This window comes from Balaenoptera borealis (genome assembly GCF_965194805.1).
Source record: "Balaenoptera borealis genome assembly, chromosome: 2".
NCBI lineage: Eukaryota > Metazoa > Chordata > Mammalia > Artiodactyla > Balaenopteridae > Balaenoptera > Balaenoptera borealis.
In genome coordinates this window covers 9,320,344-9,344,048 of record NC_138867.1, presented here as the reverse complement: position 1 = coordinate 9,344,048, position 23,705 = coordinate 9,320,344, and the positions used below count along the sequence as shown (strand labels likewise).

General features: G+C 46.6%; 1 protein-coding gene and 1 long non-coding RNA gene across 7 annotated transcripts in view; one reads left to right on the top strand and one right to left on the bottom strand.

Annotated features, from left to right (window-relative positions):
* The window catches only part of LOC309624507, a 24,131-nt gene extending 22,885 nt beyond the window's left edge, over window positions 1-1,246 (bottom strand). For all 4 annotated transcript variants that reach the window (XR_014241976.1, XR_014241977.1, XR_014241978.1 and 1 more), the window contains exons 1-2: window positions 1,131-1,246; window positions 534-692 (exon numbers count right to left, since the gene is read on the bottom strand). This is a non-coding gene — a long non-coding RNA (uncharacterized lncRNA). The remainder of the gene's footprint in view (window positions 1-533; window positions 693-1,130) is intronic.
* On the top strand, window positions 955-23,705 carry CMBL (carboxymethylenebutenolidase homolog). Of its 3 annotated transcripts, XM_082382623.1 has the most exons (7): window positions 961-1,224; window positions 3,976-4,012; window positions 12,971-13,204; window positions 15,240-15,347; window positions 18,958-19,100; window positions 21,846-21,937; window positions 23,119-23,705. In XM_082382623.1, exons 3-7 carry the CDS (start codon window positions 12,990-12,992, stop codon window positions 23,296-23,298), a joined length of 738 nt encoding a protein of 245 aa, XP_082238749.1. In that variant the 5' UTR covers window positions 961-1,224; window positions 3,976-4,012; window positions 12,971-12,989; the 3' UTR covers window positions 23,299-23,705. The 3 variants fall into 3 exon arrangements, with proteins under 3 accessions (XP_082238750.1, XP_082238749.1, XP_082238748.1); XM_082382622.1 differs by lacking the exon at window positions 3,976-4,012 and having other exon boundaries at window positions 963-1,224; XM_082382624.1 differs by lacking the exons at window positions 3,976-4,012; window positions 15,240-15,347 and having other exon boundaries at window positions 955-1,224.

Sequence of the window (23,705 nt, the reverse complement as noted above, 5' to 3'; positions counted from 1 at the left end):
GTAACTGGTACTTCCAAGATGCTGGAAGATGCTTAGAAACAGTCTAATAGAAACAATTTTGTGTTTCGATGGAAACCTATGCTTGCCTAGAGGTCACCCTCCAGGCTATCTGATTCTTGTCTTCCAATGTCTGGTAGCTGCTTTACAATTCTGTAAGTTGTAGGTAGATGATAGACAAGCAAATTGACCTCCTTCCCCATCCTGTGGAAAAAAAGCCAGTTTGCCTCTGTCTGCATTTTCCTTTCACCATTCCTTTACTCCATATGTGTGCACTTTTTAGAAACTTTCTTTTGAACTAGTTTTAACATCTGCCTGGTTTTCTCATTAATTGATGAGTACTGTAAAGTTTTCAACACAGGTCATTTTTATATCTGCGTGAGCATCATGATTTTACCTTTTTCTGAAAATTGCCCTTTAACAATCAGATTAAGTCTCACAAACCTTACCCCTCGAGGCTTTTTATATTATTGATTTGCCATCCCTCTGCAGAAAAGATCTCTTAAGAAAAAGTCACCCTCAATCAGAATTCATACCTTTTCCAACTGGAAGCGTCTTAATTAGTAAGGCTCTATCTCACGGGTCAGGAGATCTTTGGTGAAATTCTTGTGGCGTCAAGAAGCTGCTGCTACTTTTCCCTCTGTCACTTATTTTCCTAATCAACATTTCTTCCGGTTTTCTTTCTTAACCCTCCTCTGTAGCCAATTGAATTGGTTATCACAATCTTAGGTGACCAGACAAAATATGGAGTGGCGGAGGAGGGAGGGAGGTCAAGTATGAGTATGTAGTCATCTACCGTTTAAAATAGCCTAATTTTGATTTACAGTAAAGAAGTCACAGGTCTCAGGAGCCAGGCGCACATGTAAATTTCATAGGCGGCCTGTCTTCCTCCTCCCGGTCTCCCTCCCCCCCGTCCTCGTCTCCCTCCCCTCTCCTCCCCTCTCCCTCTCCCCCTCCTACCCTCCTTCCCTCTTCCTCCCGACCTCCCCTCCCTGCCCCTCCCTCCGGCTCCAGCCTTCCCCGGAGGCTGGGAATCCAGGACAGCCACTGGTCCGTCGGGATCCCACCGCCCTCCGTCACCGCGTCCACTTCCGTCCCCGAAGGAGGCGCCTCCCCCTCGGCTTGCCCCTGACCGTCTCCCCTGTGTCCCGCGGGGCTGCGGCGTTGCCCGCTCCGGTCCGGCCTCCTCCGCGCGTAAGGACAGCGTCCTTCAGGCAGTTGGACGAGGTACGTGCGCTTCGCGAGCCCGGGAACGCGCTGCAGGTCCGCTCTGCTCTAACCTGCGCGTGCGTTTGCTTGAGGCAAAGTAGGTCTTTGCTGTGTGCACAGGTAATGAACCTATTAAAGTCCATTTCAACACCTGCTTTTATCAAAGCAGTACATTGTCACTGCAGAAAAGCAACCCCGCCTTCCTACTTTGGCATATTTTCCTGTATTGTTTAGCCATACATTTTGAATAGATAGTGGAAATCATACTGTATATAAACTTGTCTTCCTTTTTTTCCATTTAACACTATGTCATGATCCTTTCCTCCGTGCCATTAAAAACTCTTTGTAACCGTTTTCCTACAGCTGAACAGTTTGGTCGTATAGTTCTTACTACTGATACGAAAGGATGGGGGAAAAATGAGTGTATCTGCATCCAGCTCATTCTCCCCATTTTGCAGCATTTATTAAGGACGGGTGTTAAGAGAGGAGGGTCCCGTCTAGGCGTGTAGTGTCCTGGATGCTGGGTCCGTGTTGCCAGGAGAGACTGTACCGTTCCCACTCGGCCATGTGGGTCAGGAGGTGAAGCGGTGGCCTCTCCCAGGCCTTGCTGACACTGGGCACTGTGATTTAGGGCTACTTGCTGATGGAAATGCCACCTGTTGTTTTCAAAGCCCATTTAAAGTAAGGTGGTCAGAAGTGAGCCCTGTGGGTATCTGGGGGAATGCCATCCAGGCCTCACAACTGTCCAAGAAAAGGCCAGAGGCAGCTGCCTGATTGGCAGTTCACAGGCCAATCTAGCTTCATCCCACCTAGTTTTCTAATTAATGCTGTCAAGACCGTGTACCCTTTGGAAAACACAACCATGATTACTGAAAAATAAAAATAATTGAAGGAGTTGATGTTCACACAACCATCTAAGGATAAGGAGGGGCCCTGCCTTCCCTGCTGCAAGATTGAAGATCAATTGCCATGCAAGTTACCGTGTTTACCCAGTAAAGGAAACCCCCAGCCTTCCCCTGCAGGCACCTTCGAGGTCCTGTATTATTATTTCTTAGTGTTGTTTTCGATGCCCTTTCAGGTGTTCCCATTTCTAAATATCTGAGGCTGCCAGCATTTTATTCCTAGACTTCTTTGCTTGTTGCATTCCCATCAACACCAATCCCCTTCACTTATCAAAATCTGCTTCCCTATTTCTTTTGGAGATCTTCATTGCTTTGGGAGGTGTGACTTCTGAGTTATTTAAATCCTTGGGGGTATGAAAGCAGGAAACCAGACTAGCTCAACCATACTTTACCACCCATTTCTCGCCTTCTGCCCTCCAGTGAGAAAAGGGGAATGTTCAATTACACAGTTAAAAGATAATTTTCAGCGAAAGGCAAAATCATGACTAATACAGATAGAAAAATGAGCATGTGTTAAAGATTCTATTTTATTCATTAAAGAGGGGACCAGGCAGATCTTATGACTGGTTCAGAAAAAGAAGTCAAGAAGCACAAATTTGTTTGGAGTAGAAGAATGCCTCTGGATGGTACATCTTAGGAAAGGGGGGAGGGCACAGCAGCCCCTTGGAATTTGCAGATCAGACATGCACCAGTGATCCCCATAGGTCTTGACTTACAATTTTGTGGAGGCATTTGCTGCGTGAAGGAGAACAGGAGGGTGTCAAAGAAAAAATTATTCATTCGTGACACTTGTTAAAAAAACCGTAAGGCAGACCTTATTCAGGACCATCGTGATAGGGATAGGGACCACTCCAGGGGGATCTTGCAGTAGGAGAGAGACACTGGGCTCAACTCTGAATATAAGGAAAAGTGGGAGTTTCCAGCCAAGGGGCAGAGTAGAGGGTCCATGGATGGAAATAAAGGGATTCCAGCTAAGCTGACCTAACAGGATTCTTGCAGAAGACAAGCCAGGGTGATCGGACATCACCTGGGGGATGATGGAGGATGAGGAAGCGAATCAGGTAGGAGGCTGGGGGGTTCTGCTAAACCGACTTAGCAGGATTCTTACTAAAACTGGACAAAGCCCAAAAGTCAGGGCCTAGTTGAGAAGAGAGTTCAGAGGATCCTGACTAGAGTTCGGTCAAGGAGAGAATCTTTGTCAAGGGACCAGAAAAGTCAGTCTGTAGGGGATGGGTCTCACAGTCATTCACAATTATGTGGGATCTTGCATGGGTGTTATGGGGGAATCATGTACTTTAGTGCTGCATCCTGGGTGGCATTGACAAAGAATGTGCCCATCAGGGTCTCCTCTGCTGGAGCATGTCCTGGCCATCCCTCGTGTCATAAAGAGAACCCTGACTTCTGGAGGCGTTACTGGTGGAAACCACAGATCTGATCTCAGGGTGGCTGGAGCGTGTTGCCAAGTCCACCTGACGTGATACAGAAAAGCCCTTCTTGGTACATTTTATGAGGACCCCACCATACATGTCAGACCCACAGTCCCATCCCCTTACAGGAGGAAATCTTATCCCTCACTGTGACCTTATAATGTCATAGAAGAAACTCTGTGTTTCAATGCAAAAGTACCCATACACTATAGCCCACCCTTCCGGGCTGTCTGATTCTAGCCCTGTTCATTGTATTTGAGCTGTTTTGCAGCTCTGTGAAAGTTGGGGGTAACTGATAGGTTTGTAAATTCTGTCCTGTCTGGTGGAGAATTAATTGGCTTCCTCCCCTACTGTGGAAAAATTGGTTTTGTCTCCATTTACAATTCATCTCAACACCCCTCTACTCCATATAAATTAGTGCTCTTTTCTTATTTCCTTAGAACCAGTTGTAACATCTGCCTTATTTCCTCCTGTCATATGAGTAAAATACAATCCTTAATGTGAATTCATTTTGGTAACTGTATAGGAGTCATAGTTTTACTTCTTTTTCTGAAAATTGTGTTTTAACAAATGTGTCATTTGGGAGGGAAAAGAGCCCAAATCTTGAAATATATACACAGAAAGTTTACGTATAGTACAATCAGTAGAGTGTCAAGGGTATGTTTCCCAAGGCTCTTGCCCACAGAGAGACTGTCTGCCCTGCCCACTGCGGCCTTGGCCCGGGACACACTGGCTGGGCTTGGCTGCTGTGCCCCGTGAAGTGTCTGGCAGGAGTCCAGCCTTCCTGTGTGGCACATCCAGGCCTCCCCAGCCAGCACCCCTTTCTGAGGGAGAAAAGCCTTTCAGGATCAGTTCAGAGAGTGGCTGTCTTGGCTGTAAACATTCCTTTTGGAAAGTGGATAGCAATCGAAGGTAAGTAAAAAGATTCGGATTCAAGGCTGCTTATTTTCTGTGGTCTCCCATCCTCATAGGACAGCCCAGGTAAGAAATCAGCCTGAGGAATAGGTTCTCAACAAGTAATATGCAGTGGGACCTAAAGTTTACTGCTATTGATACTGGATTGTTCTGACTTCTCTTATAATAGTTCTATAATGTAGTTTATGGAAACAAAACTATGAAAAATACTGTCAAATTTTTCTTTGATCAAATGACTAGCTCTTAATTTCTCTTTCCTTACAATTTAGTTATTTCTAGTTATGAACATTTAGAACATTCTGGAAAGTACAGGATATAATGTAATAGCCACCTATAGTCACATGATGCAGACTTATTTAAAAAAAAGATATTAACATTTTGTCCTGGGCTTCCCTGGTGGCGCAGTGGTTAAGAATCTGCCTGCCAATGCAGGGGACACGGGTTCGAGCCCTGATCCGGGAAGATCCCACATGCCGCGGAGCAACTAAGCCTGTGCGCCACAACTACTGAGCCTGTGCTCTAGAGTCCGTGAGCCACAACTGCTGAGCCTGCGTGCCACAACTACTGAGCCCACGTGCCACAACTATTGAAGCCCACGCGCCTAGAGCCCCTGCTCCGCAACAAGAGAAGCCACCACAATGAGAAGCCCATGCACCACAACGAAGAGCAGCCCCTGCTCACCGCAACTAGAGAAAGCTGGCGCGCAGCAACAAAGACCCAACACAGCCAAAAATAAATAAAATAAATAAATAAATAAATTTAAAAATATGTATTATTCGGGGGTTTTAGTATTTACTTAGCATCAAAAAACCATTGTCTCTCTCTTTTTTTAACATCTTTATTGGAGTATAATTGCTTTACATTGTTGTGTTAGTTTCTGCTGTATAACAAAGTGAATCAGCTATACATATACATATATCCCTGTATCTCCTCCCTCTTGCGTCTCCCTCCCACCCTCCCTATCCCACCCCTCTAGGTGGACACAAAGCACCGAGCAGATCTCCCTGTGCTATGCGGCTGCTTCCCACTAGCTATCTATTTTACATTTGGTAGTGTATATATGTCCATGCCACTCTCTCACTTTGTCCCAGCTTACCCTTCCCCCGCCCCGTGTCCTCAAGTCCGTTCTTTACATCTGCGTCTTTATTCCTGTCCTGCCCCTAGGTTCATCAGAACCACTATTTAAGATTCCATATATATATATATGTGTTAGCATACGGTATTTGTTTTTCTCTTTCTGACTTACTTCACTCTGTATGACAGACTCTAGGTCCATTCACCTCACTACAAATAACTCAATCTCATTTCTTTCATTGTCTCTTTATATAGCATTATGTTTTTGAGATTTACCATATTGATAAATATATATGGAATTTGCTCATTGAACTGCTATGTAATGTTCTTTTTAGGAATGTATTAGCTGTAACAAATTACCGCAAACTGGGTGACTTAAGACAATAGAAATTTATTCTCTCACTGTCTGGAGGCCAGAAATCCGAAATGAAGGTGTTGGCAGGGCCATGCTCTTCCTGAAACCTGCAGAGGAGAGTTTTTTCTTGTCTCTCTCCTGGCTTCTGGTGGTTGCTGGCAATCCTTGGCATTCCTTGGCTTGTAGATGCATCCCCTCCAAACTCTGCCTGTGTCTTCCATGGCTATCTCTCCATGTGTGTCTGTGTCTGTATCCAAATTTCTCTCTCTTCTTCTAAGGACACCAGCCATTAATTAGATTAGCACCTACCTTCATCAGGATGGCCTTGTCTTAACCTGATTCCTCTGCAAAGTCCCTATTTCCAAATAAGGCCACATTCACAGGTTCTGTGGGTTAGGACTTGAACAGTATCTTTTTTGGGGGACACAGCTCAACCCACGACAATGAATAAATGGCAACGTATCTCATTCTAAATGGCAACGTATCTCATTCTCCTGATGGTCGTAATATTGCTTGCAATTGTTGCCACATTTTGGTGGCAAGAACAGCCTTGCATACCCACTGCATGTGTCTGTGTGTACACACACACACAAACACACACACACACGAGTGTGAAATTCTCTAGGGAATACACCAGTGGGGGGATTTCTGGGTTGCAGGGTGTGTTCATCATTGCCTTTGCTGAACTGCTTCCCAGAGTGTGTATCAGTTTACACTCCCTTCCGTTTCCGTACTTGGGCACCATCTCTTGTTGTTAATAGACTTATTGCCAATCTGCAAGAGGTAAAATGGTATCTTGTTGTTGTTCTTGTTATAATTTCCTTAAATACCAGTGAGGTTGAGTATCTTTTCATATGTTTACGGTGTATCCTTTTGTGTATCCTTTTGTGAATTGCCTCATATCTTTGGAGCATTTTCTATTGGGGCTGTCTTTTTTTGTTAATTTCTAAGAATTCTTCATATATTTTATCTGGATACTACGGCCTCTGCTTTGAAGATAATTTCTTCTTTTAGTCTGTATCTTGTTTTCTCAATTTCTTTACGGAGACTTTTATCTTACAGTGTTTAAAATTTAATAAAAGTTTGAAAGCTTTTTGTTGTGGGAAATCTCAAGCATGTATGAAAGTCCAGAGGGGCTTCCCTGGTGGCACAGTGGTTGAGAATCCACCTGCCAACGCAGGGGACACGGGTTCAATCCCTGGTCCGGGAAGATCCCACATGCCGCAGAGCAGCTAAGCCCGTGCGCCACAACTACTGAGCCTGCGCTCTAGAGCCCGCGAGCCACAACTACTGAGCCTGAATGCTGCAACTACTGAAGCCCGTGCGCCTAGAGCCCATACTCCACAGGAAGAGAAGCCACCACAGTAAGAAACCATGCACCGTAACGAAGAGTAGCCCCCGCTCGCCGGAACTGGAGAAAGCCCACGTGCAGCAATGAAGACCCAACACAGCCAAAAATAAATAAATAAATTTAAAAAAAAAAGGAAAAGAAAGTCGAGAGACTAGTACAATGGACACTCCTGAACCACCCAATTCCAGCACTGTCAGTACTTAGACACTCTCCCACAATCTCCACAGCCTACTGGGAAAGTCCCAGTACATACATCAGCATGTAGCTATAAAAGATAAGGACTTGTTAAAAAAAACCATCACTGTTATAACATTATTCCTCCTTCCCTGTCCCCCCCCATTAAAATGATTCTCAATATCCAGTCAGTTCAATTTTCCCCAATTTTCTTATAAGTGTTTTTTACAGTTGGCTACTGCTATGGACTGAATTGTGTCCCCTAAATTTACACGTTGAAGATGGTATTGGGAGGTGGGGCCTTTGGGAGGCAATTAGGTTTAGATGAGGTCCTGAGGGTGGGGCCCCCATAATGGGATTCATGCCTTTAAAGGAGGCTGACAGGATCGCTCTGTGTGATAGGCAGTGACTCACAGGGGTTTGTTTTCTCACCTGGGTTGCTTGGTGTCCATCCCACCTCCCGAGGAGCCACAGAGCCCTCCTGCCCCTGTCATGACCCGGCAGAGCCCCGTCTCTTTGCCGGCCTCTCCCTGCCTGCGCCCTGCAGCTGGACCTGGCTGGGGGACACGGCCTCGCTGACCCTGCCTATGTCCCGGACCCTCATTTTCCACTTCTCTTCTCCCCTCCAACCTCCTCCTTCTTCTACCCTGATCTGTTGACTCTGCTTCTTAGTTCTCTGAGCAAACAGATGCAAGTGGGAACATCCGCAACCTCCCTCCTGGCATCACCCACCCACCTGGGTCTGTGTCCTCACCCTCTGCCTTCCCTCCCAGGGCTGTGGGAGGACCTGCCCAGTGCCTCCTCTGCTGTGCTGGCCTCACCCCTCTCTCCAGAGACCAGTGGTTCCCTCTCCGTGGTACATTCTCATCCACAAGCCAATATGCTGACATTTCTTCCGTGAAGAAAAAGAAAAAAAGAAGACTTGTTTCCACATCTTCCCTCCATCTTTTGCTCACTCTCTTTTTTAGGGCTGGCAACAGTCTAGAGAGAGCTTTCTGTATTTCCTGTCTCCCCGTCTCTCTTCTGTCTCAGCCCCCGGCAGTCCCGCCCTCCCCGCTCCTGCAAACCTGTTCTGGACGCCCTCAGCCTGACTTCCACCGTGCAGAGCGTGGTGGGCAACCCTGTCTGCACCCTCGGGTCTTCCTGCAGAATGTTGCACGGTCTACACTCTCCCTTTCTTTCTTTTTCATAAAAATTAATTATTTTTGGTGCATACACGTTTTTTCTTTTCTTTTTTTTCAAGTATAGTGGATTTACAATATTGTGTTAGTTTCAGGTGTACAGCAAAGTGATTCCATTATGCTTACACTCTCCCGTTCTTGAAGCCCTTCCTTGGCTTGGCTCCTGGACACCACACCTGGGGTTTCCTCCTCTCTCACTGGCCCATCCTTCTCAGACACAGTCACTAGTCCCTTTTTACCTCCCCAAAGGAAGTCTTAAGTACTGAAGGACCCCAGGGCTCCACCTTCTGCATTCTTCTTTATTGTTATTCCCTGAATGATGTGATTCACTCTCAAGGTTGTAAATACTGTGTTCAGCTGATTCTCATTATTCACAGAAGTTATGTTCGGTAAAGTTGCTGTGAACGCTGAACTAACTGCTAGTGGACCACAGGGAAATGCGGTCAGTTCCTGCGAGCTTCTGGTCACGTTTCCATCAACTCATCAATACTTAACCTTGTTTTGTTTGTGTTTCTGTATGAAGAAACACAATGTATATTTACTATATATTGTTGATTCATTAACATTGACTCATGGCCAACAGCAGTGTGACTCACACCTGAACAAAGCTTGTCTAACACGTATTTTCTCCATAAGGCACATCACAGCCTTCTTGCACTTAGATCACTAGATGGCACTTTAGCGCTGCCCATGAAATCACCAACAAAAAGCACAAAATTACCAAAGGTGTGGCACTAAATAGACCATGAGAAGGACACTTGTTTACAGCATGAGAGCTGAAACAGGAAGACAGAGCACAGCCTTGTTCGACCTTGACTGGGAACGTGCATCTCAGTGACTCAGATTTTTTGTGGCTCTACACAGATTTGTGGATGATGCAAAAGCCCGGCAAGAATTGATTTTGGAGTTACGAATAAATTTAGCAAGTAGGCAAATTCATGAATACAGAATGTGCAAATAGTGAGGTTCGACTGTGTACGCTGATCACTCCCAAATGCATATCCTCAGCTTGGACCCCTGCCCTGAACTTGTGTGTTGTCATCCAGCTGGCCGCTGGACATGAATATGAATGTCTCATAGACATTTCAAACTGCTTATGCCACAGCCTGAAGTCCTGGTCTCCTCAAACCTGCTCTTTCGGCACTCTCCCCTTTTCATTTAGACATTCCATCCTTTTCCAGTTGTTGCTCAAGCAAAAGACCTAGTCACCACTGACTCCTTTTTGTTAAATATCCCATGGGTGCCATCTGTCAGCAGAACCAATTGGCTGCACCTGAAAAATCTATCTAGACCCTGACCTTTCTCGCTCTTTTCACCATTACCGTTCTCATGGCAAGAATTTGGCTTTTTCGGTGTGAGATGGAAGCCGCTGGAGGATTCTGGGAAAAGCAGGGTTCCCCACCACTCTCTCTCCCTGATACTTCTGTTCCAACTACACTGTTCCTTGTTGTTCCTCAAAAACCGGAAGAAAGTGAACACTTGTGATCACCTAGATTCAACAGTTGTTTGCAATTTGCCATAATTGCTTTATGTTTATGTATGTCTGTGCATGTGTGTTTTATAATGATTTGAGGGTAAATTGCAGATGTTGATACTTCATCCCTTACTTGAGCACACATATTTTAAAAATAAGAACATTCTCCTACATAACTTCTATTACCACACCGTAGAAAATTAATATTAATTCGTAATATCAACTATCATCCATAGGCACTTCCTCACTTGTTCCCCAAGTGTCTCTTATAGCAGTTCTTAACTTGGAACCAGGATGTAGTCAAGATTCACACGGTGCATTTGCTTTCATTTCTCTTTAATCTCTTTTAATCTCGAGCTGTCTCATCACCTTTTTTTTTCTTTTATATTGATTTTTGAAATTAGGAATTTTTTTAAAAATTAATTAATTAATTAATTTATGGCTGTGTTGGGTCTTCGTTTCTGTGCGAGGGCTTTCTCTAGTTGCGGCAAGCGGGGGCTACTCTTCATCGCGGTGCGCGGGCTTCTCATTGTCGTGGCTTCTCTCGTTGCGGAGCACAGGCTCTACATGCGCAGGCTCAGTAGTTGTGGCTCACGGGCCCAGCTGCTCCGTGGCATGTGGGGTCTTCCCAGACCAGGGCTCGAACCCGTGTCCCCTGCATCGGCAGGCAGACTCCCAACCACTGCGCCACCAGGGAAGCCCAGGAATTTTTTCCTCTCTTTCATTCTGCATATTTGTCAGTTTTTTCTGTTTCTAAATTTATTAGCATAAAGTTGTTTATACTAATTTTTTTGTGATTTTTTTTAAAGGGAAAAATCTGTACTTAAATCACCTTTTTCATTCCACATATTGTTATGCTGTTGTTGTTGTTGTTATGTCTTTATCATCCTTTCCTTTTTATTGATCGGGTTTGCTGGAGATATACCTATTTTATAACTTCAAAAATCAGATTTTAATCACTTTCTGTTTCTCCATTGTTTATTTTCATCTCATTATTTTCTCCTTTTGGGTTTATTCTAATTTTTCCCCTCACTTGAATTGAATGCTTAACTTATTTCCATTCTTCCCTTTTGTCTAACACATGCAGTTGAAGAGGATCAAAGGATGCCATCTCAAATATGGCACTTTGGCATATTGATTATTTTGAGCTGAAGGCAATTAGGAAAAAGCAGATGCAAAAAGAGTTTTTCTCCCTCCCCCTTTCTGCCTAAAATTAGGGCATAAATTCCCTCTCCCCCATGAGGGGAGCAACTCTTATCACCAGATTCCCCATATATTTCCCAGTCATGTCTCCACAATTTATCACCCTTTGTTAAAATGCTGTATAAACCATGTGTCTAACTGCTTCTTGGGTTTTCACTTCTTTTCTGCAAAACCCCTGTGTGCTAAAAATTAAAAATATTAATAACGTGTATGCTTTTTCTCCTGTTAATCTGACTTTTGTTGGTTAAGTTCACAGGCCCTCAGTTGCTGAACCTAAGAGGGTAGGGGAAAGTGTTTTTCTCTCTGACTGCAATCTAGGGTGTCAATATTTCTCTAAGTACCAGTGTGTTTTTTCAACTTTTTGCTACAGAGTGTTTTCATTGTAATTCGGTTCTAAACCTTTTGAATGTTTATTATAATTTCTTCATTGTGCTAATATAGCACGTTTTATATAAAATTTTTGCTGACTTGTGTTGTGGGTTAATATGTGGGCAGTTTGGTAGCTGTTCACATCTGCTTGAAAAGACTGTATATTCTCTAATTGCTAATGAAGAGATCTCTATCTTTGGGTTCAGCCTTCCTAGTTTTTCCTTTCCAAGGAAACCTCTTTGAATTAAAAACAAAAATTTAATTAGAGAATCTGTCTCAAACAGTGAATTTAATATATTTATGTTTGTTTGGATTTATTTCAGCCCACATTATTTTTTGCTTTATGGTTGATAGGTTTACTGTTCTTTTTCTTCTCCTTTCCTGCTGTTTGTTTGGTCAAGTGTGTTTGGGTCTCTTCCTCATTTCTACCCCATTCCCACCATCAGTCTTCCTGATGAGTGTTTATTTGGAGCACTTCCTCCTGTGAAGCTATTTGTAGTAAGCATCTCTTCAGTGGGAAGCATTTTTCGGCCTGGATTGTGAAAGTCTTGCATTTGTTTCTGCCAGGTGCCCAGGGATTTCACTGCCCAGGGTCCACTGTTCCGTCAGTTTCTCAGCCTAGGTATTCCTACTTCAAAAGGATGGTGCAAATTTGGGGGATTGGTTTTTTTGTTGTTGTCGCTGAAGACTTTACATTCATTTATTTTCCGGCTTTATTTTATTATTTTATTTTTTATGGTTTCTTTTTTCCTTTCCTGGGCTTCCTTACCATATTCCTAGACCTGGTTGGCAGAGTTTTTCTTTTTCCTTTTTTCTTGTGTTGTTTGTTTTTAATTTTCTCCACTAAATATGAACCTTGGAGGGCTCAGACCTTGTGTGGGAAAGTCTCAGTTACAAATCCCTGTCTCAAGGGGTCCCAAGGCCTCACTGGACACAGAGTCCTAAGCACTGGTTAGGTGAGAGCCTGTCTCTGGGTCTGGCCCTGTCCCCAGCATCCTGGCTCCCTCACATCTGCTCCTGCCACCCTGACCCTGACCTCCAGTTTCCTCTCTCACCCGGGGATGGGGGTTGCTTCCTTTTTCCTCTGAGCTCCACCATTTTAATTTTTATTTGTTGGTTGCATTCATTCTGGTATTTCTACTGTTTGTAAAGGGAATGGATTCTTATTAGCTTAATCTTATTACCCAGAACCAGAAGTTATCATTGATTTCTTGCATGAATACACTATAAGTATAGTTAAAATTAATTTTTTCCTGTACTCCTGATTTTAGTTTGCTCATTGTTTATAATCTTTGGATGTGCACCACTCAGAGTATAATGCACGTGTCTCTCTCTGTAGCCCGACATAAACATCTCCAATGGCTAACGAAGCTCGTCCTTGTCCATGTGACATTGGCCATAGAATAGAGTACGGAGGGTTGGGGCATGAAGTTCAAGTTGAGCACATCAAGGCTTATCTCACCAAATCCCCCGTTGACGCTGGCAAAGCTGTGATCGTCATTCAAGATATATTCGGCTGGCAATTGCCCAATACCAGGTATATGGCGGACATGATTGCAGGAAATGGATACACGTACGTATAAAATTCTTCTTTTTTTTGTTTTTTGCTTAAATTCATGTAAATTTCTGTATTTTGTTCCCTTCAAAGGAAATGAAACCAAAAAACCCTGAGTATATTCTGATGTACATTATCTGTTTTCTTATCTCACTGGGGTGCAGGTAAGTGGAGAGTGTCATATACGACAGTCAGTGGCCAGTGGAAGCCAACTGCTCCCAACCCAATGTCTGGGCTTCAGGTCCTCCTAGGATGCTAGCCCTGTAGACGTGTTGGACATTGAGAGAGTTATTTCCCGATGTGAGGCCCTGCGCAGACACTGGTACAGGACGCCTGGGGCAGAACTCGCCAGCTCTGAAATGGATCCATTACTTGGCCCTTGAAGCATCTCTGCCTGGGGTCAGCTTTCACACACAGGGCACACATGGTTACGTGGCCTGATCTGAATTAGACTGGCTTCCAGAACTGGCAGAGTGAGACCTCACTCAGTTCCCAAAGGCTATCTCTTTGTCACATTGTGTGACCATGGCCACCTCTGGTGAATGCTGTCACCTGTTTGCTTCTCACCGCTGTGGTGTTGGTAGCAGCTTCAGTAAAGCAGGGAGGAGAGAGAGGAGGGACCATTCCTTCCACTCCGGCTTCACTAAGCGTAACACTCAGCGAGCCCCGAGTGTGGTGCACCCCAATTCCCTTTGTTTTCTTAAAAAGAGGAGCTGAAAACCAAAGGGTGCACCTATCTCATTTTCCTACAAAGAGAAACCCATTTAAAGGAAGCACACCCACTGCCGTGTGATGCAATTTCCTGTTGACTGGAAAGAGGAAGTCCACTTGAGTTTTCCCTTTTTCACGCCCTCACGTTTCTTCTTGTAGATGAGGCAACTTAACTTTCCAGGGGCAATACCAGTAATAAAACAATAGCCAGCCCTGATTGCTTTCTGGCTCCGCCAGACCCGGCACTAGGGCGTTCCCAGGGTTATTGCCCTTCATCCTTCCAACAACCCCGACAAGGCGCGGCTGTCACTGTTCCCATTTTGATGGTCAGGAAACCGGGGCATGAAGGCAGAGGTCTCAGTTGCCCCAGGTCACCCGCTGCAGCGAGGAGACTGGATGGGACGGTGGCTTCTGTTGTCTTGAGTGGGTCCATTAGCTGGAGACAGAACATAAAAATGAGTAAAGATGCCTGTGACTTACAAAGCCTCTCACCCTTATCTAAGTATTTTGCCTTCAGAATAATCCTCTGAGGGTGCACGGCTCTGTTAGATCATCAAGAAAAAGAGGCTAAAAGTGATTAAGTGACTTGGTAAGGTTTCAGGGCAGGACGGGGCAATACTGGGCCCTGAACTTAGATTCTTCTGACCCAGATTTCAGTGTTCTTCCCCCCACCCCTGCAGGAGAGGCTGTGTTCCTCCGTCCATGGCCGTGACCTTTACTTCAGGAACCGGCTCTCTGGCCGGGACCGCGTTGCCCCACCCCGGGGTTGATGCGGAAGGAAGGTTGACACGGACCCCGCAAGCTGCCTTGTCTGCTCCGCGGCGCCTTTTAGAGCCTGCGTGAGACCAAACCCTCCGGGCAGGACACTGTGCCCTGTTGGCATCCTGGGCGGAGGCTGGGAAATCGCTTGGTCATGGTGACTGGGCCGCTCACCAGGTGTGCCCTCTGGCCTGAGGCTAATGCGAAAGGCCAGCTGAGAGGTGCGACTCCTCAGGGGCAGGAGGGGAGCCTGTGTCCACCCGCCCAGGCCCTCGCCGCCCGGGAATCCTTGTCCTGGGCGTCACAGCTAGCGGGGAGTGTGCACGACCCAGGCCTCGGCATTTCAGATGCGCTGGGCTCTCGGCCGGCTGCCAGAGGCCCTGCACCTTCGGTTGTGAAATCCGAGATGCTCTGGCCTGGAGCCAGTTGGCCTCTTTGCTGCGATCACAGCTGGCCCTGTGACCACTACCTTTCTTCTCCTGTGGTCCAGAACCGCCAACGTGACAAGTTCTTAATGAACATAAGCAAATATGGAGTCCCAACAGCTCCGAAACTAAGAAGGATGAATGTCCCTATTTTACAGAACCATTGTTCCAGACTTCTTTGTAGGGCAGGAGCCGTGGCACCCCTCAGGGGACTGGTCCACCTTCCCGGAGTGGTTGAAGACAAGAGATGCCAGAAGGATCGATAAGTAAGTTCCGAGGACGTTACCAGCCAGCGTGGCTGTCTTGGTGGCGCCCCAGGGCCCCGGGAGCAAGAGGCAGGAGGGAGAGGAGGGTCCGGCTTCCACGGTCACCCACCTGCCCGCCCTCCCGCCGTGTATGACCACAGAGGCCACGGCTCGCAGAGTGCTTCCTGAGGCGTAAAGGAAACCGATTTCGTTTAGCACAGTCTTTGCAGCGGAGGGTTGGTTAGAAACCAGCAAGTACCCTGCTGGCCAGTAAGTTCACTTGCTTTCCTCTCTGGGAAATGCTTCGTGGCACCGATGCTGAGAGAGCTTCCTTGAAGTACCTGGGGGTCCCATTTTCCTTGACAGTTGGGCTATAGGGGTCCATAGATCAACACTCCCTCCTTCCCCTCTGGTTGCAGAACCAGTTGAAACAACAGGCAGAGAAGAGAGACTAGAGAACACGTCAGTCCCACTTCCACTCCGCTGATTGGAAACTGAGGCCCCAAGTGCCAGCCCCTCCCCCCAAAACCCACCCTCCCACCCCCCGCCTCGGGGAAACCGGGTCTTTAGACCAGACCCACCAGACCAGGACTGCGGTCTTGCCAGGGTCCAGGGAACTGTGGGAAGAAAAGGGCGGATCCTCCAGGATTGCAGCCTTTTATTAAAGTGGCTCCACCCAGGCCAGAAGCAAGCACCGGAGGGCTCAGTGCCGCTCAGATCCCCTCTGCTTTGTCTGGAGGAACAAGGATGGAGCGGGGAAAGAGGCAGGGATGTTCTCCAGTGCCAAGCTCCTCCTGAACAAGTAAACCTGAGCCCAGGGCAAAGGGGTCCCCCAGCCCTAGCCCCCGACTCACCTTGACCAGGCACCCTCCCGGACGCTGTCCTCTCCCATCGTCGGATGTCCTCGCGTCACGCACGTGAGCCTCGTGTTTGGTAAGCTGTCCCCCGAGCCCAGGTTGGGGCCGCTGCTGCTAACACGGCCCTCTGCCTGTGGCCCCTTGGTCCCCGGAACTCTCTGCTCCTCCAGAGCTGACGCCAGGGCTGCTCGCCCCTCCTGCTCCTGAGCTGGCGGTCCCCGGGCGGGCCTCTGTCCACGGCCCGCAGGGGCCTCTGCCGCCGAGCGCGGCTCCCGGCTCCTCGGCCTCACCTGCGTCCGCGTGCGCCCCGGGCCAGACTCCCCCGCGCTCTGGCCACTCTCTCTCTGCGGGCCTGTGCGGAGCGACAGTGCGCCGCGGCGCAGGCCGGGCTCTCCCGCGGGGCTCTGCACAGTCCCGCAGACCCGGGAGACGCCGGAGGCTGCCCTGGGGGCTCCCAGCTGGCCGGGCAGTCAGCAGGTAGGAACCTCGGGGCCTTGCCGGCGGCGGGAGACCAGGGCAGCGGCCCTCTTTGGAGTGGCCTCTAGGGTGCGAAGCGCCTTGTCTTAAGTCCCACCCTGGGGAGTCTCACGGCAGGGGTGTGGAGGCCCGGCTCCTTCACCCCCAGTCGGGGGCCGCCCCAGCTCCAAGTTCCCCGGTTGAGGCTTTTGTGGAGACCGCACCACAGCCCAGCTTCTCTCTCTGCCCTGCTTCCTCCCTTCCCTTCCCCAGGGTGGGCTCTGAGATTACTGGGGACCCAACTTCACGCACCTTGATCCATTTCCAGGCCTCCCTCCCAGGGACTCAGACTGCAAGCCCTGGAAAAACAAAATGAAGCAAGAAGTTACGAGTAAAATACAAGTAGAAACACAAAGAGAACCAGAGAGCCTGTGATGTGAATATGAAATTCAGCTTTGCATGGAGGGGAATAGTTAGGACATTTTGAGGAAAAGCCTTGTGGGGCTGCCTTCTACTTGTGAGCGCAAATCAGGGTGATCCTTTCTGGCGGGCATTAGAGCAGCCCAGAGGTACCTCTCCACAGGGGATAAGGAGAGCCACACATTTTAAATCAAAATGAGACATAAAATGGAGACACTAACTTGGAAATTAGACTGAAGTCCTTGTGTCTAGTCAAGTGTCTTTTGTTTGAAAGAAAACCCATCTTGAATGCTTACTGCTTAAGCAGTCATGGAACTTATTGGCTTATAGTACTGAAAAGAGGTAATTTCTGGCTTCAAGCAGAGGTTGGTCTATAGCTCAGAAGGTATCCCCAGGATTCGACCTCCCAACATCCCGCAGCACCCTTGTCTGATGCTGGCTCCATTGTCAGGCAGAACGCTGCCTCTGGGTGGCAAGATGGCTGCAGCAGCTCCAGCCTCCCATTGGCTCCTTTCCCAGCAACCCAGCAAAATTCTCGTTTTGTCCTGATGGTTATGACTGGGTCACAAGTCCATCCTTGAACCAATCGTTGTGGCTAGAGATTGCTATGCTGTGATTGGCCAGGCCAGAGCCACGTACTCCCCTCCTGGAACTGAGCCCCCCAAAGTATATGGACCGAGCATGGGGAAGGGAGGTTCATCCAAAGCTAAGTTCTGGTGTTCCCAGGAAAGTGGGGAATATACTCAGCAACAAAAGCCAAGATAGGTTCACTCGAGTCAGTTAAAGAACGTTTATAGAAATGCCCTCTTCCTTCTTGTCCCCTCCAATTATGGCAGTTATTCTTAAGATCAAAGCATTCGAGAAAAACTGAAAAACCAGAATGACAAAAACTATTCCTTACTCCATTTTATTTTGCAGAATTACTTAATTACAGCTCTTCTAACACTATGAAAGTAACTACTTGCACACAGAATGGTATGATACATATGTTTAAATGTGTTCAAAGATATCTTACGATTAAAAGAAAAAGAACGTGCAATAGAATTGCTTTCTCCTTTTTTTTTTTTCTTAATTGCAAACAGACAGAGTTTCTTCCTTATCAGATCCAGCAGAACTTTCTGGGCCGGCCTTGCAGCACTACCTCCATTTTGGCATCGTGCTTCTAGTTGCAGAAGCTGTATGAGTTCCAGACAACCAATTTGCAAATGAACAATTTGCAAGGCCAGAGCCACTGTTCCCCGTCTCCTCGGGCTTGCCTCTTCCTGGTGGCTTTCCAAATACTGTTGTGCTCTTTGGGCATGGGAGGAAACAGGCGATGCAGAGTTAGGGTGTCGGGCAGGGGGATGGAATGTGCTGAGTCAGACAGAGCTGAGGAGCTGCCTCCTGGTTGAGGCTGGTCCCTGTTGAGAGAGAGGAGATGGAGGAGCTCCCTGGGGCCGGATCTTGGGATGAAGCCCTAGAGCCGTGCTGTGGCCTTGGGCCTTGATCTATCCTGAGGCTGTGGAAGGCTGTTGCTCAAGATGGTCTAACTTGTACCGCCCTGTCAGATGGTTGGAAGAGGCTGGGCTTGGCAGGGAGACTTGCCGGGGAGAGATATCACTTGTTACTCGTCCCCCGGGCAGGAGGTGGTGAGGACGGAGCTCTGAAAGTAGGAATCTCAGAACCTCAAGGAACAGCTGCTGAGAAAGCCCTGTTACCACTGGTGCTTGCTGCCCAGTGCACTTTCAAGGGGCCACAAAATACCTCGTTTTTTTTTTTTTTTTTGGCTGTGCCACGAAGCTTGCTGGATCTTAGTTCCCCCACCAGGGATTGAACCCGGGCTCCGGCAGTGAAAGTGCGGAGTCCTAACCACTGGACTACCAGGGAATTCCCCTTGAATAACTTTTCTTTCATTCTAGAGAAGTTGACGCGGTCTTGAAGTATCTGAAACAACGTTGTCATGCCAAGAAAATTGGCGTCGTGGGATTCTGCTGGGGTGGAGTTGCTGTCCATCACGTGATGATGAAATACCCAGAATTCAGGGCAGGGGTGTCCATCTACGGTAAATCTGCCTTGTGCATTTTTACACAATGAAAACTGGAGGAGGGGTTGAGTGACAAAGGCCACGAGCCTCTTCCCAAACTGAGGGTCCTGGTGTAACACAAACCCCAGTGGAGCAGAGCCGGCCTATCTTAAGGAATTGGTTTTAAAAATCTGAAGGTAGAGGCGGAAGTATGTAAGATCTAACCAGAGGGAACCCGGGTCCTGACGGTGTGCCTTTGGGAGAATCCCCTAATCCGAGGTCTCAATTTCTTTACCTAGGATGAAGGGGATAGCTTTCTTTCTGTGATAATGGTTAATATCAAGCAATATTTTTATGAGCAACGGCTATGAAAAGATTTTTCCAAGATATGACTAATTCTCAACTACTCATGCATGCGTGCAGTCCTGCACACACACACACACACACACACACACACACACACACACACATACACACACACACACACACACTATGTATATACACATGCACATATGTGTATATATATGAAAAGAGGGAAAGGGAAAACCCACTCTAAAATGTAAATAGCAACATAAACATTTCATCCAAACAAACCAAATGTATCACACCAGTGACATAAGAACATTATATCTGTGTATAGAAATGGTTACTAAGTGAGGATATGGAAGCATCCGACCTCGGCTTTCTTTCGTGATAGTATATCCAACAGTTATACTAATGATTCTTATTTGGCTTAATGATTCCTCACTGTGGTATTTTCGCTTACTTTTAGCATTAAAAAAACCTTTACCTGTTTACTCACTCAAAGGCAGTAGCAAGCTGCCAGTTGCCGCTGTGCACAACGGGGCTGGCAGCCCTCGCGGCGCCTTTGTGTGAATTAGCACAAGGCGCTCCGGAGTGGACTGCTCGCCGGCGCCCCCTCGTGGCCGCCGCTGCGCAGTGCGCGACTGCAGAGCCGGGCGGGACTTGGAGCCCAGGGGCCTCAAAGCGCTGTGCAGCCACCTAACGTGGCCTTCACAGAATAGGGCGGAAAGCGTGGCCCTCTCTCCCGTGGCTCCCTGCATGCTAGAGAGGAGTTACAGCTAAGGGGAGGCTCTCCGGGCTACTTGGCTTTGCTATGCTGCCAACAGGAAGTGGAAAACAATTTTTTCCCCTCCGTACTGACTGGGATTCTCTGTGACCACCCTGGAGTCCGGCTCCGCTGTGAGTCTTCCTTCTGAGGAGGTCCCGACCTTGGGCTCTCTGCTTGGCCCACTGGGTCAGTTTAGCGAGAACTCCCCACCCTTGATATGTGATCAAAGTCCTCATGTCCCCCCCCTCGATGCCTTGTCACTCTGGCCTGCCTTCAGCAAAGGCTTTGTCAAATATTGTCTGGCCAGAATCCCCGTACCCCGATGATTCCTTAGTAATTTTCCATCCACCGGCCCCCATCCTGCTCCTTGGCAGTAAATCCCACTTGTCCTCGCATTTGGGGTTGAGTCTGGTGTCCCTCCCTCACTGCAAACCCTCATTGCCGTGGTCTCCTCGAATAAAATCTTGCTTACCGTCTTTTTTTTTTTTTTAACATCTTTATTGGAGTATAATTGCTTTACAATGGTGTGTTAGTTTCTGCTTTATAACAAAGTGAATCAGCTATACACATACATATATCTCCATATCTCCTCCCTCTTGCATCTCCCTCCCTTCCTTACCATCTTTGACAAGTGTCAGAATAATCTTTTCTTTTTTTTTAATAAATTTATTTATTTTATTTATTTATTTTTGGCTGCATTGGGTCTTCGTTGCTGAGCGCAGGCTTCCTCTAGTTGCGGCGAGTGGGGGCTACTCTTCGTTGTGGTGCGCGGGCTTCTCATTGCGGTGGCTTCTCTTGCTGCGGAGCACGGGCTCTAGGCGCGCGGGCTTCAGTAGTTGTGGCGCGTGGGCTCAGTAGTTGTGGCATGTGGGCTCAGTAGTTGTGGCTCGCACGCTCTAGAGTGCAGGCTCAGTAGTTGTGGTGCACGGGCTTAGCTGCTCCGCAGCATGTGGGATCTTCCCGGACCAGGGCTTGAACCCGTGTCCCCTGCATTGGCAGGCGGATTCTTAACCACTGCCCCACCAGGGAAGCCCAGAATAATCTTTTCTTTAGAACTCCTCTCATCTCAGAATGACAATGGAGTTTGAAACTTTTACTTATTTTCCTATAGGAGCGGGCACACTCAAAGTTGTCTGAATCCCCAAAGTTGAACATGCTTTTGACTAAATGATCTCTAAAATTCTGAAGGCACTTTAGAAGGATGAAAGCTAATTATTATGAATGACCTGCTGGGACCCGCTGCCGTGCCCAGGGACTTCACACACGTGGTCTCCTCTGAGCACAAATACCCCATCAAACACTGACATCAGAACCTTGGGGCTTGAGTAAACCGTGAGAAACTTCTAGAACAGCGGTGGTCAGATGGTCCAGATTAGAAAGTTATCACCTCTTGGTAAATGAAGGCGTGTCCCAAGAGGGAGCATTTTTCAGGCTGCTCCGTATCTTTACCTGCCAAGCAGCCGGCCAGGTCTACAGCCATCATTTAATGGCCTGATTCCTGGTGAGTGAGGTGGAGAGAAGGGAGCTCAGGCTCAGTAACTTTCTCTTTGAGCCAGTTTTATAGACCAGGACACTTTTGTGCAATTGCTAAAAAGAAGACACAGAAAACCCCCAAAGCACATGTTTTTCTTTGAAAAATCTAACTCACGTCGTTTTCTGTGGCACATGTACGGGGGTCATACCCTGTGTCCCTGTCCCGCCCCATTCTCCAGGCATCATCAAAGACTCTGAAGACGTGTACAGTTTAAAGAACCCCACGTTGTTCATTTTTGCTGAAAACGATGCTGTGATTCCTCTTGAGCAGGTAAGTTGGCGTCTTGACTCTTCTCGTCTCTGTGTTTAATAGCACGACTTGACATTTTGGGGAAAACATCCGAAGGATTCATTTGTTGCTCCAAATATGTTTCAACATTAAAATTTTAAAGGTGTGTTTTATCAGGGACTTTGAGGGGTACTGTTACCCTCTAAGTGCTCCTGCCATGGCTGGATGGCTGGTTACTTCCCTGCCCGTGCCCCCTCCGCGTGGAACCCATGAGTTATCATAAGATCTCTGTCCTTAAAGACACAGCTCTGTTTGTTTGTTTTTTTAATTAAAACATTTTTTTATCGAAGTATAGTTGATTTACCATGTGGTGTTAGTTTCAGGTGTACGGCACAGTGATTCGGTTATACATAAAATATATATATATATATATACATATATACGTATATGTACATATCTCTTCTTTTTCAGATTCTTTTCCCTTATAGGTTATTACAAAATATGGAGTATAGTTCCCTGTGCTATACAGTAGGTCCTTGTTGGTTATCTATTTTATATATAGTAGTGAAGACACAGCTATGTTAAATCCAGTATGTTGATAAGGAAAAAGCAGACGGAAACTGTGGTTCAAAAGCAGTTGTTTAGAAATTACTGTTGTTATTCATAACTGATACATTTTATTGATATAAGTTTTAAACAACTTATATTTGAATCTATTGAATTACATATTGAATACATTGAATATGGTATATGCAAATAGATTGACGTATATATTGAATAATATATAAATATATTAATACAATTTCAAATAATTGATGATGTATCTTTTTAAAAAATATTTATTTTATTTTTACTTATTTGGTTGCACCGGGTCTTAGTTGCGGCACGTGGGCTCCTTAGTTGCAGCACGCATGTGGGATCTAGTTCCCTGACCAGGGATTGAACCCGGGCCCCCTGCATTGGGAGCGCGGAGTCTTAACCACTGCACCACCAGGGAAGTCCCCTGATGTATCATTTTTATATCGCTCTGAATTCTCTCCTTTGCCAGAGGTGAGGACTGTGCCGGTTGTAAAATTACAAGTGAAAAATTCATGATAGCTATGCAACTTAATTTAAAGCACAAATGTTAAAGCTCTTTGATGAGCATTCAGGGAAGATTTGGAGAATGGAAAATATTGCTAGAGGGTTAAAGTCCTATCATCATGAAATCTTTTGCCAACCAGGTCTCTTTGCTGACTCAGAAGTTGAAAGAAAACTGCAAAGTGGAATATCAAATTAAAACGTTTTCTGGGCAAACGCATGGGTTCGTGCATCGCAAGAGAGAAGATTGTTCGCCTGAAGACAAGCCCTATATTGATGAGGCGAGAAGGAGCTTGCTCGAGTGGCTGCACAAGTACGTGTAGCCAAGGCCAAGGGCAAACTTTCTCAAAATAGCTCGCATCCAGAAATTTGCTTTGAAATGCTTAGATCATTTGATTTCATGTTCACTTTACAGAAGATGAATCAAGGAATCCTGAAATTCATCTGAAACACAAATTCAGAAGGAAAAGTTAATGTATAAAATACTTTAACCTTTAACATGTGCATAAATAAAAATTTTAACAACAGGTCAGGACCTGAAGAATTTGGATGGTAGAGTAATGTCCTAACTATGAGTAAAAACCTAGAGCTATCCAGGGACCAACTCACAGCTCGGGTATGGCCTTCCCGGCCTTGAATTGAGCACATCCTCTAAAACGAATAATTTGGCAAAACCGTGAAGAGCATGAAATGTAAACTCAGGTAAAGCCCACCTTAATTGGACTTTTTT

Bases quoted from the DNA above. Each gene is read 5' to 3' on its own strand.
- CMBL (XM_082382623.1), top strand. From the start codon at position 12,990: ATGGCTAACGAAGCTCGTCCTTGTCCATGTGACATTGGCCATAGAATA. The intron at 15,348-18,957 runs GTAAGTTCCGAG...CTTTCATTCTAG, and splicing joins GATGCCAGAAGGATCGATAA to AGAAGTTGACGCGGTCTTGA. The intron at 19,101-21,845 runs GTAAATCTGCCT...CCCATTCTCCAG, and splicing joins GGCAGGGGTGTCCATCTACG to GCATCATCAAAGACTCTGAA.